At 49.9% G+C, this 17,500-nt stretch overlaps 1 protein-coding gene across 7 annotated transcripts in view; it reads right to left on the reverse strand.

The window, feature by feature from the left end:
* Window positions 1-17,500, reverse strand: part of LOC115552726 (neuron navigator 1) — a 99,671-nt gene that overhangs the window by 66,011 nt on the left and 16,160 nt on the right. For 6 of the 7 annotated variants that reach the window (XM_030369064.1, XM_030369056.1, XM_030369059.1 and 3 more), the window contains exon 5: window positions 7,463-8,275. In XM_030369064.1, coding sequence (XP_030224924.1) covers window positions 7,463-8,275 — 813 coding nt within the window. Of the gene's footprint in view, window positions 1-7,462; window positions 8,276-8,552; window positions 8,890-17,500 lie in introns of those variants that run through there. The other variant, XM_030369070.1, reaches the window with a different exon arrangement.

The following is a 17,500-nucleotide window of genomic DNA, read 5'->3' on the forward strand; positions in this document are numbered from 1 at the left end:
TGTGGCTGTACCCCAAACACACACACACACACACACACACACACACACACACACACACACACACACACACACACACACACACACACACACACACACACACAGTGTGTGGGTGTACAGTGTGGATGGTACATAGTGTGTTTATATTGTGAAATCGACAATAACTATCTATTTTGGGTTCTGATGCAGAATTTGCAAATATGAATAAAAAGCATGAATAGAAGTACCGGAAGTTCGCTCACACAAGTTCAACAGATGCATGTGAACTCTTTGGGGGAATTCTATTGCGTTCATGCAAATGTAATTCTGTAATGTTTTCAATGATGAACTACATTGATAAATCATTGTGGTGTTTTTTATCTATCTTGAAGCGCCATGAGGGACTTGCTTCGAAAGAGACATGGTGGACAGGGTCATGACAGTCACGTTAGCTTATGTGTGTGTGTCCACAGGGTCATGAAATAAACTATTTGGATATGTGGCCATAGGCCTTATCACTGCGTTAATCACACCACCATCACAAGACTATCAGATGTGCCCCGGGTCTTATCTTAACTCCAGGGCCTTGCCCTTTTAAACCAATGTGCTACTTTCGTCAGACAAAGTATTCATTGATATTGTTTTAATGGAAACAAGATATAAAAGCAGTAATGTGTCAGATGCATCATACTTGCATTATCGAATAATAACACCAGTTAGGACTGTGCATATAGAATCAAACAAACAAGCAAGAGAAGAGGCGTCTTAAAGGAAGTGGCCTGTACGTTCTTAGTATAGCATGTATATGGTATGGTGCATGCACTCATGCATGTGTCCATGAGGCTGCATGTGTGTGCTTGCTGTGTAAAGCTAATGAGAGACAAGCACAGGAAGCAGTAATAGGATTTCAGCGGAGGGCAGGAAGCAGACAGCCATAATGCAGAGGCTCCTGTGTTTGCTCCTAAGAGACAGACCACAATGCTCTTTACACGCACACACGCGCACACACACACACACACACACACCACATACAAAGGCACAACACACATTTGTGTCTGTTCCCTCTCCCTCTATAGAACAACTAAAAGCAACTGTACTCCTAAAAAAGCATGTGGCCCAGAAATATCCTTTATTCGTCTTATTCTGACATACCTGCGCCAAACCATTCATCACGTCCCTTCAGATCTGAGAGAGCCAGGGAGAGTGAGGAGGAGCGAGGGAGCCAGAGAAACAGAGTGCGAGGAAGAGCGAGAGAGCCAGGGAAACAGAGCGCGAGGAAGAGCGAGAGATCCAGAGTAAAAGTGCGAAAGCATCAGAGATGAAGAGAGTCAGAGAGAGGCAGAGAGAGAGAGAGAGAGGGAGAAAGAAGCTACAGGGATTAAAGGGGATACTTTCGTCTTTCAGAATAGTCCCTGCATTCGTGGAGTATGATAATGATTGTGGCTCCTCTGACTACTGAGCCCGTGAACATCTGCAGGCTGTAGGAACCGCAGAGCCCGACAGCCTCGCTGCAGCGTGTGGAGGACCTCTCGTCCCGCCGCCACGCCCCTCCCATTAGCTGCTCGGCACTCAGCGTGGCGGTGGGCTGGCTCTGTGGGTTCAGTACATGGAGAACACCACCGCCTCTCGAGGCATCATACACAGAGAGGATCGTCACCAGGACACGTCTGCGGTGTTATTACCATGAGGATGCGGAGGATGTTGTGTCAGTGTTCAGTGTAAACCTCATGCACTGCACTGCACTGCTGCACACACACACAGTGGTATATATGTGCTGATTCTTTATCTTGGCCATAGTCTTTTGCTAATATTCGATGTAGCGCAGTGCTGTCACTCTTGAAAGCGGTGTGTGTGTGTGTGCTTGTTTTGATACCAGACTCTGTACCATCTTTCTCTCTCTCTCTCTCTCTCTCCCTCTCTCCCTCTCTCTCTCTCTCCCTCTCTCCCTCTCTCCCTCTCTCTCTCTGTCTGAGGGGGTTGACGGCAGAAAGCAATAACCAGCTTCTGTATATGTGCCCTCACTAACGCTCCACCCAAAACCCGTGTGTTTGTTCCATACGTTGCCGCACCTTCACCATGTCTATTCACGAGCAGTAAAAGTGAACATACACAAAACATGACTCCACAGCATGACTTGTATTTATTACATTGCCGGTGCAGTAGTATAGACTCACAAAGAACCATGTTGATGGTGGAACTGAGCAATAGTTGGACATTGGGTTGACTAAAACCTTAGGACATCTTGTCTGTCTGCAAGTGTGTGTATGTGTGTGCGTGCCTGCGCATGCGTGTGTATGTATCACAACCAGAGTGGTATCTTAAGGGGTGGCACGGGTTGAAAAATGATTGGTCCCCCCTGGTGCCTGCCTCAAGCCATTGGGCTAGGGTACTGTCAATCTGACAATGCCCAACCCCATTGTATCTTGCTGGCAAATTAACAACATCTTGTCTCTATTCATGGTATGTGCACATTACACACTCAATCATTTATTCAGAAATATGTGGAGTGGCATGTGGTTGTTGGTCTCTACCGCGATAATACACATAGGTGAACTCCAGATAAGAGCAACAGCAGTGAGTGATTTGGCCCAACGATGGCGGAAGGCCACTGAAGGCTTGATTGCCCTCGTAACAACGACCCTCGCGGGCAAACGAGCTTCAAAAGCTCCCAGTTGTTCCACTATAGTAGTTGGTAGCTAGTTTGTTAGCCTAGCTAGGGTAGCTCTGGTAGACTAGTGAGCATGACTTCCCTGTGTTATTCAGGTGCGGTGCAACACCACAAAAATAGAAAACAGACTGATAGAAATGTACATCAGATATATAAATGTGAGTTTTGAGCATGTCATTAGAGTGTTATCTGGTCCCATGACGTTGGGAATTTTAAGCTGCAACACGGTTCATTGGACAAAAGCTATGTTCTTTTAGGGTGGGGTGGGAAAACTCATTCAAGGTATTTACTCTATGTGCATATATCCAAATATATGGATATATGTGTGTATATTAATATACATAATTCTAAAAAAAATGTATGTATCCATACGTACATGGTGCTACCTCCTGGAATGGCTGCTGGTCACACCGTCCTTCTCACGAGCATTATTCCCGTTAAGTCCTCTTAACTTTCACCTTTCTAAGTCTCCTTTCCCAACAGCTGTCCAGCAAGGCTTAGTGTGGGATACCAGGAGGGCCTTCTTCTGGCTGGTCTTTTCAGCGTCTTCTCAGAGTTCCATCAGGGTGATGGATCGCTGATTAGGGGGGTCGGGGGCGGGGCCTCTTCTCATTATCTTTATGCAGATCTGATCCTGAGCTCGATCCTCTTTAAATGGACTGGCTCCCTGCTGGGTAAGTCCACCATTATAGGCTGCTTGGAACCGCACAGACACGCACGCAAGCTCAGACTCACACACACACGCACACGTAAACTTAACACACACGCAAATGCGCACACACACGCGCACACAAACACACACATGCAAACACTCACACACACAGGCACACACACATATACACACAAACACACATACAAACAATCACACACACACACATGCACACGCACACAGACACACACACACACGCACGCACACACACCATAAACACACGTGTGCACCGTTCATTAAGCGTGCAGACACAGCGGTGTCATTACAGACTTCTGAGGTGATTGCTTTCGATTGTCCTGTCAGCCAATTCAGCCCAGGCTCTATAAGCACATTAACTAACATCTGACCAGTGCACTGCTAACTCTATTGCTATCAAGCTCTATAATAGCAATCTGCATCCCAAGGTTACTTTGACACATTTTCTAAGAACAGTGCGTGATGTCTTCATTTCGGTTTCTTTACAATCTATCTCTCTGCAATCTACTTTTAACAATCTGTACATTTTGCCAGACTAAAAACAGAGTTAGAATAATTAACAATTGTGAACAGAAGAATCATAGGACGACTAAATACATCTAGGTCATACACACGTGACACAATACAGGATCCTTCAGATGTACCGTATCCAGGGCGTGGTTCTGCGGTTACTAGTCGTTCTCTCACTCTGAAGACGAGCGTCACTGTGATGCGTCCAGACGGCGCTCGGCCCACTGGGGCGGCGGCCATTCTGCCAGCCCCCCCACTGTAGGGTCACCTCCGAGGGACAGTGTCATAGCCTGTGATGCTGAGTTGTAGCGCACACAGTCACGGGGTCTGCTCCCTGCAGCTAACTGGGCTAACACATTCTAAGATGTAGGCTAAGAACCCGTAGCCAGCCACAGACGTCAGGGCTCGGGGAAGGAAATGTTGCTTTTGATTTCCTGATGCGGTACACTCTGCACGGATCGACAGTGAACATGATATTTCTGGAGTTTTCTTTGCCTCCTGCAGTTGTGGAGGGGGCGTGTAGGGAGGAAAGAGGTGCATGCTGGGAACGGATCCTTTAGACGTCCACAATCTATCCTCCTATGACAGAGCGCACAGAAACCAATTAGCTGCCAGTCCCATCGGAAATAGATGAGCAGCAGATATGATCAGGGATGAGTACAGCTGCCGGCTACAGGGCCAGTCACAATTAACCTCTACCTGATAGGCACATGAATACACAGACAGACAAACAGACACACACACTGACACAGACACACAGACAGACACTCAGACAGACCCACAGACACAGACACACAGACACAGACACACAACCGCACGCACAGACACACAGACACAGACACACAGAAACACACACCAGACATATCCACACACTATTGTTTGCTTTGCGCCGCCTCTGACACGCTCATGTATCCATAAATAGGGGATAAGGATCAGGAGTCTTTCTTCTAGCCTCCCTGCTCCTCTACCTTCGCCCAGGAGGCTGGCAGTACAAGGTCACACACACGTACACTAACAATAGCAATATCACACATATGCAAGCAAAGTCACACCCACACGGCAAGGTCGCCCAAGCTGTGTTTGAGGCTACATGAGCAGGGGACAGGCTGTGAACAACAGAGGAGGAAGGAGAGAGGAGAGAGGAGAGATGGAGGATGGAGAGAGGGGAGGAGAGATGAATGAAAGAAGGAGGAGAGATGAAGGGAGGAGTCAGCAGAGAGGAGCGATAAAGGAAGGTTAGAGAAGAGATAGGAGTAAGGACAGAGGATAGAGGAAAGAAGAGGTGCAGAGATAGAAGATGATATAGAAGGGAGGAGATAGGAGACTATGTAGGAGGAGGACAGGCGATAAGAATGGGCGAAGCTGGTGTTGATATAGTAATGTGTTTCCTCTACCTTACACGGAAACACAAATGTTTTGATACCATCTCATGCCAGCCAGTAATGGATGGAAAGCATAACAGATCAGAAATAAAGATAGAGAGACACAGGAGAGAGGGCGAGAGGAAGAGAGAGAGAGACAGAGAGCTTTGAGATTGATGCTGATGACTCACAGATCTACAGTCACTATGGTGATTTGCTCAAAGTTCACACACTTTGTACATCTCCCTTCAATGCATCATTGCTTTTGTGCACCCATGTGATTCTTGGGAGTGCCTGGCATTATGTATACTGTGTGTGTGTGTGTGTGTGTGTGTGTGTGTGTGTGTGCGTGCGTGCGTGCGTGCGTGCGTGCGTGCGTGCGTGCGTGTGGTGTGTATGTGTGCTTGTGAGTGTGTTTGTGTTGGCGTGCGTTTCTACATGGGTGCGTGAGATTGTGTTTGTTTTATGCGTGTGCATGACAAAGCCTTCCAGGTTTATCTCTACCTGCCGCTGATACAGCCCACCCGACACGTTGCCCCCGGTTACAGGGAGGTGTGTTTTGTTTGTGTGTGTGTGTGGGTGCGTGTGTGCGTGTGTGTGTGCGTTTGGGGTGGGGGGGGGGGGGGGGTGTGGCCATCTGTCAGTGGACCAAAGATCAATGAAGGTTGGTGGGGGGTGGGGGGGTGGGCGACATAGGACGGAAGGATAGATTGGGGGGGAGGGAGGGACGCAGTGAAGGATGGGGGGAGGGAGTGGAAGATAAGGGGGAGTCTCAATATGTCGCCCACTGTGTCCAGAGCCGGACACAATATGCTGTCATTTTATTAACAGACTGAGATTCCGCTCCCCACGGCCACCACTCCCACGCCCCTTATTAACGAATGGTTGCTTTCTGTGGGAGTCGCAGGGTCACTAGTGTGGAGGCTCTGGTGATAGGATCCACACATGCAGTACAGTACTGGATATTAGCATTCATATTGTGATAGTATTAATCCTGCATGCGGCTGCTGCATGTGAGTAGCACGAGGGAAGAGCGAGCGGAAGAGAGAGAGGGGGAGAGAGAGAGAGAGAGAGAGAGAGAGAGAGAGAGAGAGAGAAAGAGAGAGAGAGAGAGAGAGAGAGAGAGAGAGAGAGAGAGAGAGAGAGAGAGAGAGAGAGAGAGAGAGGGGGAGAGAGAGAGAGAGAGAGAGAGAGAGAGAGAGAGAGAGAGAGAGAGAGAGGGAGAGGGGGATTGAGAGAGAGAGAGAGAGAGAGAGAGAGAGAGAGAGAGAGAGAGAGAGAGAGAGAGAGAGAGAGAGAGAGAGAGAGATACCTAGAGAGACAGCAGTATTTTAAAGATTAATGTTCCCCCATGTATTTTACTCAGTGTGGCAGTAGGTCAGAGCAGAGGCTCTCCAGATATGTAATGAATCAACACAACACAAACTATGCCAGCCCTCCAGATCTGCTTACTTCAGCTGGCAATACATCAACAACAATACGCACACACAAACACACACACACACAACCAGAAACAAACCCACAAAAGGTCCCTGCAATCGAGGACATCCTCTGACATATAGTGTTGTGAAAACTGCAACTGTAACGGAGAGATGATTCCCGTTTGCTCTGGTACTCACAGGCTCATAGTGTAAGAAGCACTTGAAGAAACACACAAGCTTATACGATCTATGCTGTGTCGCAACAGAGACGGGGTCATTTAAAATTCATTGTTGATGCTGAGCATGAGTTGGAGCAATGTATGTATGAGTGTGCGAGGGGGGAGGAGAGGAGTGGAGAAGGAGAGAGGGGGAAAGGAGAGGAGAGAGGAGAGAGGAGAAGGAGAGAGGAGGAGAGGAGAGGAGAAGGAGAGAGGGGGAAAGGAGAGGAGAGAGGAGAGAGGAGAGGAGAGGATAAGGAGGGGGGGAAAGGAGAGGAGAGAGTAGAGAGGAGAAGGAGAGAGGAGGAGAGAGGAGGAGAGGAGAGAAGAAGGAGAGAGGAGAGGAGAGGAGCAGGCGAGAGGAGACGAGACGAGAGGGGAGGAGAGGAGACACAATAAGATTATCCTTAACATGCATTCTAACATGTTAACATGTCTGTTTACGTTGCCGTGTGTGTGTTCGGTGAACCAACACATGAGCGATTTCCCTGAAGTGAATCCCCTCCACTGTCCACACGCAGACTCTGCAGCACAGTCAACGCAGGCTGATTCAAGAACATGCCCTGGTCGATAGGGATTGAAAGGTAAAGCCGTGCCGATAAAGAGTACTCAGGGGGACTCACCCAGCATTTGGCTGAAGAGCAGCTGCTCCAGGTCCCCCAGCACGGTGACCACCAGCTCGGGGTCCACCTTCAGGAAGGGGGACTCCCCCTCCACCTCCTTCGCCTCCTTCTTCCCCTCTGCGGACGGCGCCTCGGCCCGGCCCTTCTCCCCTGGTTTCTTGGCATTAATCCCGGTGCTCCCGGTCCCATTGGATTGAGGCTTGTTGGGGGGTTCTGAAGGGTCGGGGCCCTTACTAGGCTCCGGCCCCTGGCTGATGGGTTTGACTTCTGCGTAGGGTCCCCTGGGTTTCCCGGGGGCGGGGATGCGACTGGGCTTGCCTATACTGGGGGTCCCTGCTGGGGATAAGAAGGGCTTTGGTTTCCCCTGGAACAGAGACTGCTCTGACTTGGAGAGCGTCCGGGACAGGGGCCCCTTCGCGGCCCCCGGCGGACCAGCGGTCTTGCCCTGGCCCCCGGTGGGGGTGCCGGCGCCGGGCCGGCCCATGTCATCGCTCCACAGGGGTGACGGGTAGAGGTGCATCTTCTTCTCGGCGTCCGTGAGGACCGCCAGGTTGGTGAGCGAGTGCTGCTTGCGGAGCTTGGCCGGCGTGGCGCTGGGGATGGGGATGGAGCCCGAGGCGGGCCGGTACACCCTCAGCTCAGGCCCCGAGGGGCGGGACAGCCCCTGGGGCAGAGCGGAGGGCTTGCTCTGGATCTTCCTGGAGGCCATTGTCCGAGCGGCGGCGTCCTGGCCGTTGGCAGGGGACCTCAAATCAAGCTCCCTTGGCTTAGCCGTCATGCTAATGCTAGCCACATTAGCGGCCAGCATCCCTCCTGCAGAGAGCCAGAACACAACATCAGTGACACGCTCTCAACACACTTTCACACACACACACACACACACACACACACACACAAACACAGACACGCACACACACACACACGCAATCTGGCTATTGAGACCAGCGGGAGAAGGAAGAGGGGGTTGGAAAAAGCCAGACCAGTGTCTGCAGTAAGTCCCCAAACTGAGTGCTGGATCCCTGCTGTGCCAAAGACCGCAGCTTCACCCCTCTACTGAGACACACGCCCGCTGGCTTAACAGAGTCCATACCCAGTCATCCTCGCTAACTGCCGGTAATCCGCAAAATGTCCAGATCTGTGTCCGCTGCACAAATCCTCTGTGTCTCCTCCACGCGGATGACAGCAGCCGGGGGAAAGCAACAATGGCTACAATAAAAAAAGCAGCCGGGTCTAGCTTCCTTTGCCGTGCCTTGTCGTAGCTTCTCCACAGTGTGTGTACGTGTGTGTGTGTGTGTGTGTGTATGTGTGTCGCTGCCTTCGCCTGCCTCCAGCCTGCTGGGCAAGCTGTAGCCGAATGACAGGAGAAACAGATGCAGCAGCAGCAACACTCCCTCCTCCTCCTCCTCCTCCCTCTCTATCTCCAGCCTCTCTCTCTCTCTCTCTCTCTCTCTCCAGCCTCTCTCTCTCTCTCTCTCTCTCTCTCTCTCTCTCTCTCTATCTCCAGCCTCTCTCTCTCTCTCTCTCTCTCTCTCTCTCTCTCTCTCTCTCTCTCTCTCTCTCTCTCTATCTCCAGCCTCTCTCTCACTCTCTCTCTCTCTCTCTCTCTCTCTCTCTCTCTCTCTCTCTCTCTCTCTCTCTCTCTCTCTCTCTCTCTCTCTCTATCTCCAGCCTCTCTCTCACTCTCTCTCTCTCTCTCTCTCTCTCTCTCTCTCTCTCTCTCTCTCTCTCTCTCTCTCTCTCTCTCTCTCTCTCTCTCTCTCTCTCTCTCTCTCTCTCTCTCTCTCTCCACCCCCTTCCTTCAACTTCGCTCACTCCCTCGCCTGCTGACTGGCTCGATGACTCTAACCACCCCCCCCTCCCCTCCTGTCACACACCACCCTCCGCTGTCACACGCCGCCCTCCCCCGCCTCAGAGCTCATTCACCCTCCCTTCGTCCCTACACATCCCTCCTGTCTCTCTGTGCCTGTTGTGCTCCGTTTCTCTCCTCCCAGAGACCGCTTAAAAGCACCTCTCCTCTCCTCTCATCGCGACCCTCTGTCCCTCCTTCTCGTCTCCCTCTCTCTCCCGCCTCCCCCCCCCCCGTCTCGTCGTCGGCGAGCCCCGAGCAGGACGAGGCTGTGAGTGAGACGCCAGCGCCGCTCAGGGGATCTGAACTCTTTTCTTATGGCTACACATCCTTAACTTTCTCTTTTTTCTTTCTTAACTCCTAAGCTCCCCCCCCCCCCCCCCCCCCCCCCCCCCCCCCCCCCCCCCCCCCCCCCCCCCCCCCCCCCCCCCCCCCCCCCCCCCCCCCCCGAACCCTCTCTCAAGCTGTCCCCTTGTTCCCTTCTCCACCTCTGTCTGTTGTCTGTCAGTTAATCCCTTTGTTCTCCTGCTCTTTCATGCTCCCTCCCCTCTGCTCTTGTTCTGGTTAATCGTATGCGCCGACCAGGGCAGCAGAACGGGCATGGAAGCCAGTTAGGGACAAAATGAGTGAGGGGGATTATTGAGGTGTGTCTGATTAGGCAAGTGCCAAAAATGTGGATCAGGATCTCTCTCTCTCCCCCCCCCCCTCCCCCCTCCAACACATAGAGTCACGCCACTAATTAGACTATTCATCCTTTCACACACATGGCCCGTCTAACGTGGGCCGGGAGCGTGTGGCCCACCCAGGACAATGCGGAGATGTGTTATTAGAAGAATGGCTGAAAGAAGAGTTCAACGGGGAAGAATTCCGGCAAAAACAACCTCACACACACGCACACGGACGCACACACACACATACACACACACACACACACACACACACATACACATGCACAAACGCAAACACAACACACAGACCCACACCCACACACACATACGCACTCACACAAACACAAACACACACAAGGGGTGGGGCCTGTCCCTAATTGCACCTCAATAAATAGCCAGGATATAAAAGGACCATTACGTTCTACTAATATCACCGCAGCCCTAAGTCCTTCTCCATTACTTGCTCATATTTCCGCCACTGTCCAGCCAGTCCCGTACTTTATATTCAAGTTTCCCTTAACCCCTCCCCCTCCAGATGATAGAGACGCAGAGATCCCATTAGCTTCTCAGGAAACATATTCATCACAATCACAGCAATCCGCTCCGATAAATCTGTGTGCAAATATAGCGGTGCAAGTAAACAAATGTCCAGAGAGGTTTGCATGGGTGTGTATTTATATGTCTTCTGTCATATAACTTGAATAGTTATCAGGTGTGTGTGTGTGTATCACACACATAATAAAAAATAATAAAAATAATCTGTGCTTTGTTAGGCGTGTGGTTACATGGATGATGTATGTGTGCTTCTGTGATTAGCTTCATGTGTGGCTGTAGAGGTCTGCCTGCGTGTGTGTGTGAGTGAGTGTGCATGTGTATGTTTGTGTGTGAAAGCGTGTTTGTGTGTGCGGTTGTATGAAAATTTGTGCGTGTGTGTGTGTGTGAGTGTGCGGTTTTACGGGCTGTGTGTGTGTGTGTGTGTGTGTGTGTGTGTGTGTGTGTGTGTGTGTGTGTGTGTGTGTGTGTGTGTGTGTGTGTGTGTGTGTGTGTGTGTGTGTGTGTGTGTGTGTGTGTGTGTGTGTGTTAGAGGATGTCAGATTGATGAGACAGGCCCAGAGAAGCCTCGCTGAACGCTGGGAATCTCTGTAAGGTTCTACCATGTCACCTCCCTCATCCTGGACCCTTCCCTCCTACATGCTCCCACTCTCCCACTTTTTCTTCTCCCTCTCTCTTCCTTCTCTCTCCTCATGCTCCTATTGACCTCGTTTCCACCTTCCCGGGCAGTTGACCGACCAACATGTACTTCTACCTTCAAAAACCCTGTTTGATTCAATGGTTGGAATACAATCATCAGTTGAGTGGCCACCAGAGAATGAAAGGCAATCAAATGAATAAGAAATAAAGAGAGAGAGAGAGAGAGCGAGAGAGCGAGAGAGAGAGAGGGAGAGAGTGAGAGTGAGAGTTTGAGAGAGAGCGGTAAACAGGCAGCGATCGAGAGAGCATGACATCGTCATTTCTCCATCCATTAGAGCTTGAACATGATGACATGAATTTTTTTTTTTTTAACATATCACTCACTGACGAATCAATAGACCTTTTTACCATGGAGTATGTGTAAGAGGAACTTAGAGCAGCAGAGTGATCGTGACATGGCTCCCCTGCAGCCTCTCGGTCTCCTCTGGCAGCGACCTGCAGGGCTCCTGTCCTTGTGTTTGGCCCCGAGGCTAGCGGGTCTGAAACTTATTGTTGACCATCTTAAAACTGTGGTATGTTGACTGACGTTTAAACTGTAGGCTGTTAACTAGCGATAAAACTGTAGGCTTTTAACTATCGTCAAAACTGTAGGCTGAGGACTAGCTTTAAAACTGTAAGCTGTTGACTAGCATTTAAACTGTTGGCCCCTTGACTAGCGTTCAAACTGTAGGCTGTTACCTATCGTTAAAACGGTTGGCTATTGACTAGTGTATAAACAAGACAGAGACTGTTGCGCTCATGGCGGGATTCAGTTGACATTTGCATGAATCAGTTGAGATCTAATCCGGAGTTTGAACAAGTAATGTCCTGTTTGCTGCCTTTCCAAACGCAATGCTACGGTCATACTTCAAAACTTTCATTTTTTTAAGTAGTCAAACCGGTGTCACATTAACCCTGCAACACTGAAAACCTGTGTGTGTGCGGTGTGTGTGCGTGTGGTGTGTCTATGTGCGGTGTGTGTGTGTGTGTGTGTGTGTGTGTGTGTGTGTGTGTGTGTGTGTGTGTGTGTGTGTGTGTGTGTGTGTGTGTGTGTGTGTGCGCTTGTAGCGCAGCCGCACAGCAGTAAACATTAGAAACACACACACTGGTTGTGTGCAGTGGGCCGTGCTTGGGGTCACACACTTCTCAGCAACCGGAGTCTGTTAATAAAGGCTCAATGTGGGGTCGACAGGCCCACACCGCCCCCCATCGGCTGGGCGGGGGGGTGCTGACAGGGCGGGGGGCCCTGGAGGAGGGCTAGGGGCCCTAGCGTCGGCAGGGTGGGGAAGGAGCCAGGTGAAGGAGAAGGAGCCATCCATCTCTCATATCCCTCATAACTCTTAGAACTCAGATCAACTATTTTAGCTCTAATAACTCTTATATCTCTGATATCTCTGATATCTCGTATAATAAATTGATATCTCTTATCAATCTTAGGCCCAATCCCATTTCTACCCCTTCCCCCTTCCCCTTACCCCTTCAAAACAAGGGGGAGGGGTAAGGGGAAGCGGAAAGGGGTAGAAATGGGATTGGGCCTTATATCTCTGATACCTCTTCTAGCTCTGATATCTCTCCTAGCTCTCAGAGCTCACACCATGACTCCCTGACAGGGGTTAGGGCGGGCAGAGAGGCCGTGCACAGGGCCTGTCTGTGGAGCACAGAGACGCCAAACAGAGGCAAACAATAGTCTCACAGAGACTGCGGCAGACACATAGTCCCCGGCCATAAACACTGACATTAACACACACACACAAACACACGCATGGACATAAACACACACACACACACACACACACACACACACACACACACACACACACACACACACACACAGACACACACACACACACACACACACACACACACACACACACACACACACACACACACACACACACACACACACCGGTAATGCAAGGGACCTCAATGCAGGTTATCGCCATCCTACAGCTCCCTGATTGTCCCCTGTGCTCGTCTCGCTGGCACCAGCTTTTAATTAGGTGGATAAATTGCTGCTAAACTATCTCTCTCTCTAACTGAATGTCTCTCTCTCACTCTGTCTCTCTCTTTCTAACTGAATGTCTCTCTCTCACTCTGTCTCTCTCTTTCTAACTGAATGTCTCTCTCTCTCTCTCTCTCTCTCTCTCTCTCTCTCTCTCTCTCTCTCTCTCTCTCTCTCTCTCTCTCTCTCTCTCTCTCTCTCTCTCTCTCTCTCTCTCTCTCTCTCTCTCTCTCTCTCTCTCTCTCTGAATGTCTCTCTCTCTCTCTTTCTCTCTCTGAATGTCTCTCCTTAGTATCTCAACCCTCCCAAACTTCTCTGGCTCATTAACACAGAGTGCGGGGCTGAGCAGGGTGTCTAACTCACCGGGGCTAGCTGGCGTAGCTTCAGAGAGAGGGCTATTCTAGTGTGTGTGTGTGTGTGTGTGTGTGTGTGTGTGTGTGTGTGTGTGTGTGTGTGTGTGTGTGTGTGTGTGAAAGCTCGTCGAGTGCCAGTGATCAATATTAGCACACACATTCACCACACTGCAGGCCCTGTCCGCAGGCAGCTGACACTAAGTACAGTTGCGTTGGTTAAGGTGTGTAAATCTGCGTGTGTTTATGTGTGTTGATGTGTGTTTATGAGTGGCTCACCACCCCGAGCGGGGCTCACGCCAGTGGGCACTGAAGAGGGACACACTGTTCCACACTGCGCACATAAAAACACCTTTCGTGACGGTCAGAGACAGACAGAACCAGGGCCAAGTGGGGACGGATGAATGGACAGACTGAGGGACAGAGACCGAGAGAGCAGGAGAGGGGGGGAGGTTGCTTGCACTTTGCATTTGTGTATATTTGCCATAGCATCTCTAAACTGCTTGAAACAGATTAGGCAGTATCCCGGGCCTAAACCGAGGCGTCATGTGAGGTACGGGGAGTGACGTGCACGCTGAGGCGTACATTAGATGTGAGGGAGGGTTACACAAGGTTCCAGTCTATGGCAGGGGAGGAAAATTACTGAGAGGACAGAGAAGTTGCTGTGAATATGACTAATTTTGTGACGCCTTTCTAAGCCTAAAATGGGAACTAAAATGGGCTGGCTCTGCTGAACAGATGGCGTCTTTATCCCACTCACCCACGCCCTTCTGGGTCCTATAAAACACATTTTTTTCAGGTTTTATGTCCTTAAATTATATGTGTTACTCTTAGTGACTGTGTAGCTGCCATGAGTGGAGGTGAATGGTGTGATATGAAGGGAGGAGCATGAAGAATATTATAAGTGGAAAAAATAAGAACTGAAAAATAATAGGATGGGAGAAAGTAAAAACCCCAGGAGATGAAGAATGTCGGACGAAAGGGTAGATTGTGAATGAAATCAAAAGAGACGGAGGGATGGAAAGAAAGATGATAGAATGCAAGAAATAGGGCGGACAAATATGCAAAGAAAGAATGAAACTACCAAACTAAAGAAAGTATCAAAGCATGACTGTACAACAGAGAGGTGGAAGAGAAGGAAAGGTCCCCAGACGTTTGAGACGGAGAGGAAGCCTGTAAGACAGAGGCGGGAAATCCTGTCTCGCTGCACTGCCAACGCTTACACTATCAGCTAACGTCCGCCAGCTAACGTCCGCTAGCTAACGTCCGCCAGCTAACGTCCGCCAGCTAACGTCCGCTAGCTAACGACCTTCAACTAACGTCCGCTACAACAGCAAAACGCCGGGTCCACAGGACACAGGGAAGAATGAGCAGACCGTGACACACACACACACACACACACACACACACACACACACACACACAGCTAAGATCATAAGTTATGACACACGCAGGGTGTCAGCACTGAGACAATAAGTTGCGTCTTTGACATCCTGGTTACATTAATCACATAGAGCCAAGAATGCCTATATATGAGGGGGGTCCGTGTCTAGGTTAAGGATGAGTAAGACGAAGGTCAGAGCAGTGCGGGCTCCATGGCACCGGGCTTAACTAGTTGTGAGGGATGAGTCAGTGGCCCCAGTCCTCAATCAGACGGTCCCCGCTCCAGAAGGGTCCTCGTGACCGGGGCATGAGTGGGCCAGACGCAGCAGCTTCCAAAACTGGAGGCGACTAATTCATCCCAACAACAAAACACGACTCAGTCACAGAGACACGTGTCAAAAACACATTGTGACTCACGGACAACTCACGGTGAAAAACAACCGGTGCCGTGGGCATGTCAGGATGCAGAATGAGACCCTAGCAATCACACACAAACACAAACCCACACAAACACACTTTGTGTCTTTGTGTGTGTGTTCTTCCTTAGGATATTGCTCATTCCCTTGCTGACGCCTCAATGTTGACATTCTCTGCATACCTCCCTGGGGTTTCCCACAATGCCCTGCTGCAGTGGCTGGTGGCCTGGTTACAGCGTGGTCTGCACAGCGAAATGTCTCTGGGGTGGGTGTGCACGTGCATGTGTGTGTGTGTGTGTGTGTGTGTGTGTGTGTGTGTGTGTGTGTGTGTGTGTGTGTGTGTGTGTGTGTGTGTGTGTGTGTGTGTGTGTGTGTGTGTGTGTGTGTTAGTGCATGTGATTTATTTGACTGACAGAGATACATACATTATACACATGACTGGGCTCATCATTTGCTGCCCTGGATGAAGACTAACCAGGGGTACAAAAACCTTCAATGTGCACCCAGTCAGCCGTCCCTTCATCTTCCTGTTAGTCTGCTGTCTCTTTCTTCCCCCCTCCCTCTCTCTCCCTTTCCCTCCCTCTCTCCATCTCCGGCTCTCTCTCCCTTTCCCTCCCTCTTTCCCTCCATCTTTCTTTCCTTTCCTTTTTGCCTTTAATGTGTGCAGCCATTACATCGCCTCCCCATGTTGGAAAGGTCCCTCGGGGTGAGAGAAGAAGGGGGTGGGAGGGAGGGAGGAAGGGAGGGAGGGAGGGAGGGAGGGAGGGAGGGAGGGAGGGAGGGAGGGAGCCCTGGCCCTATGCATCTCAATCTCACCCTTAGACGGTCAAATGGCTGCTCATTTGAATGCACCAGGCAAAGGAATGATGCTGCATGTGCGTGTATCTTCTACCGTAGGTCATGTACAGGCAGTTCTACATCCATTTAAGTGTACATGTATGAACAGTGGTTACATGTGCGCCAACGTGGATTCATTGTAAGGCCTTTGTCATGCAAATTCACTGAAGCAGGTACAGCGTACAGCGTAGCGCTGGAGTCAAAGCCTGAACGGTTTCTACATACAAATAACGTTCCTCAAACACAATGGCCTGAGCTACTTCAGGGTCACACCGAGAGCATCACCACATCAAAAGCTAAATGACGATTAGTGTCTCACACACGGCAATGCAGAGCGGCCATAATCCAGTATACCATGGGGGGATTATCTTCCAGAGCTACTGAAAAGCTTACGGCTCGGACCACTGCAAGCCCAGCACATGGTTCTGATTAGACGGGGAAGAAGAAGATTACGGGCATTCTAGGAATACATAGAGATGGGGTTATCTAAATGCAGTTTACTGTAGAATGAAGGGCTGCGTGAATGTGAATTAGAACTGGTTTCAGCTTTTGGTTCTGTGACGGCTGAAATTGTTCTAAATCAAATCATTTCTAAAATTAAGGACAGCCTCAAATCTGTAAAGAGTTAATGTTCGATTTGTATCAAAGGAAAGCAGATGATTCACATACCGTTGGGTGTCAGAAATTAAGTGAGTCACCAGGGCATAGATCATGCATGGTTGTGTGTGTGGTGAACAGACCCTGTGTGAGCTTCCATAGAGAGACCCACACCACACACAAGTACTGCTAGAGGAAAGGAGAGACGCACATCAAGATATTCTCATCTTTCAAACATCTGTTTGGTCTCCAACACACACACACACACACGCGCACACACACACACACACACACACACACACACACACACACACACACACACACACACACACACACACACACACACACACACACACACACACACACACACACACACACACACTCAGGCACAGGCGTCCCCAGAGAGTGATCGGGTCGGGGGGTCTGTGTTGTAATTGAAAGCAACACATGGGGCTCGGGTCAGGTCTCATGGCTAAGTCTTCAATAAGGACCCAGACAGAATCTGCCAGAGTTGATCTGAATCAATAATTAAACCCAATATATACAAATTAAAAAAACATTTATCTTAAAAATTCCCTTAACTGCAGCTTAATGGTATTCAGAAAGATATATTTCATTTCAGCACTTCAAGCTCTGAAATGCTGAGAATGACGACGTGCTGTGAGCTTGAAACCCCTGATCAATAAGATTCACTCGATCGATCGATGCT

Source organism: Gadus morhua, chromosome 1 (assembly GCF_902167405.1).
Source record: "Gadus morhua chromosome 1, gadMor3.0, whole genome shotgun sequence".
NCBI classification, from domain to species: domain Eukaryota; kingdom Metazoa; phylum Chordata; class Actinopteri; order Gadiformes; family Gadidae; genus Gadus; species Gadus morhua.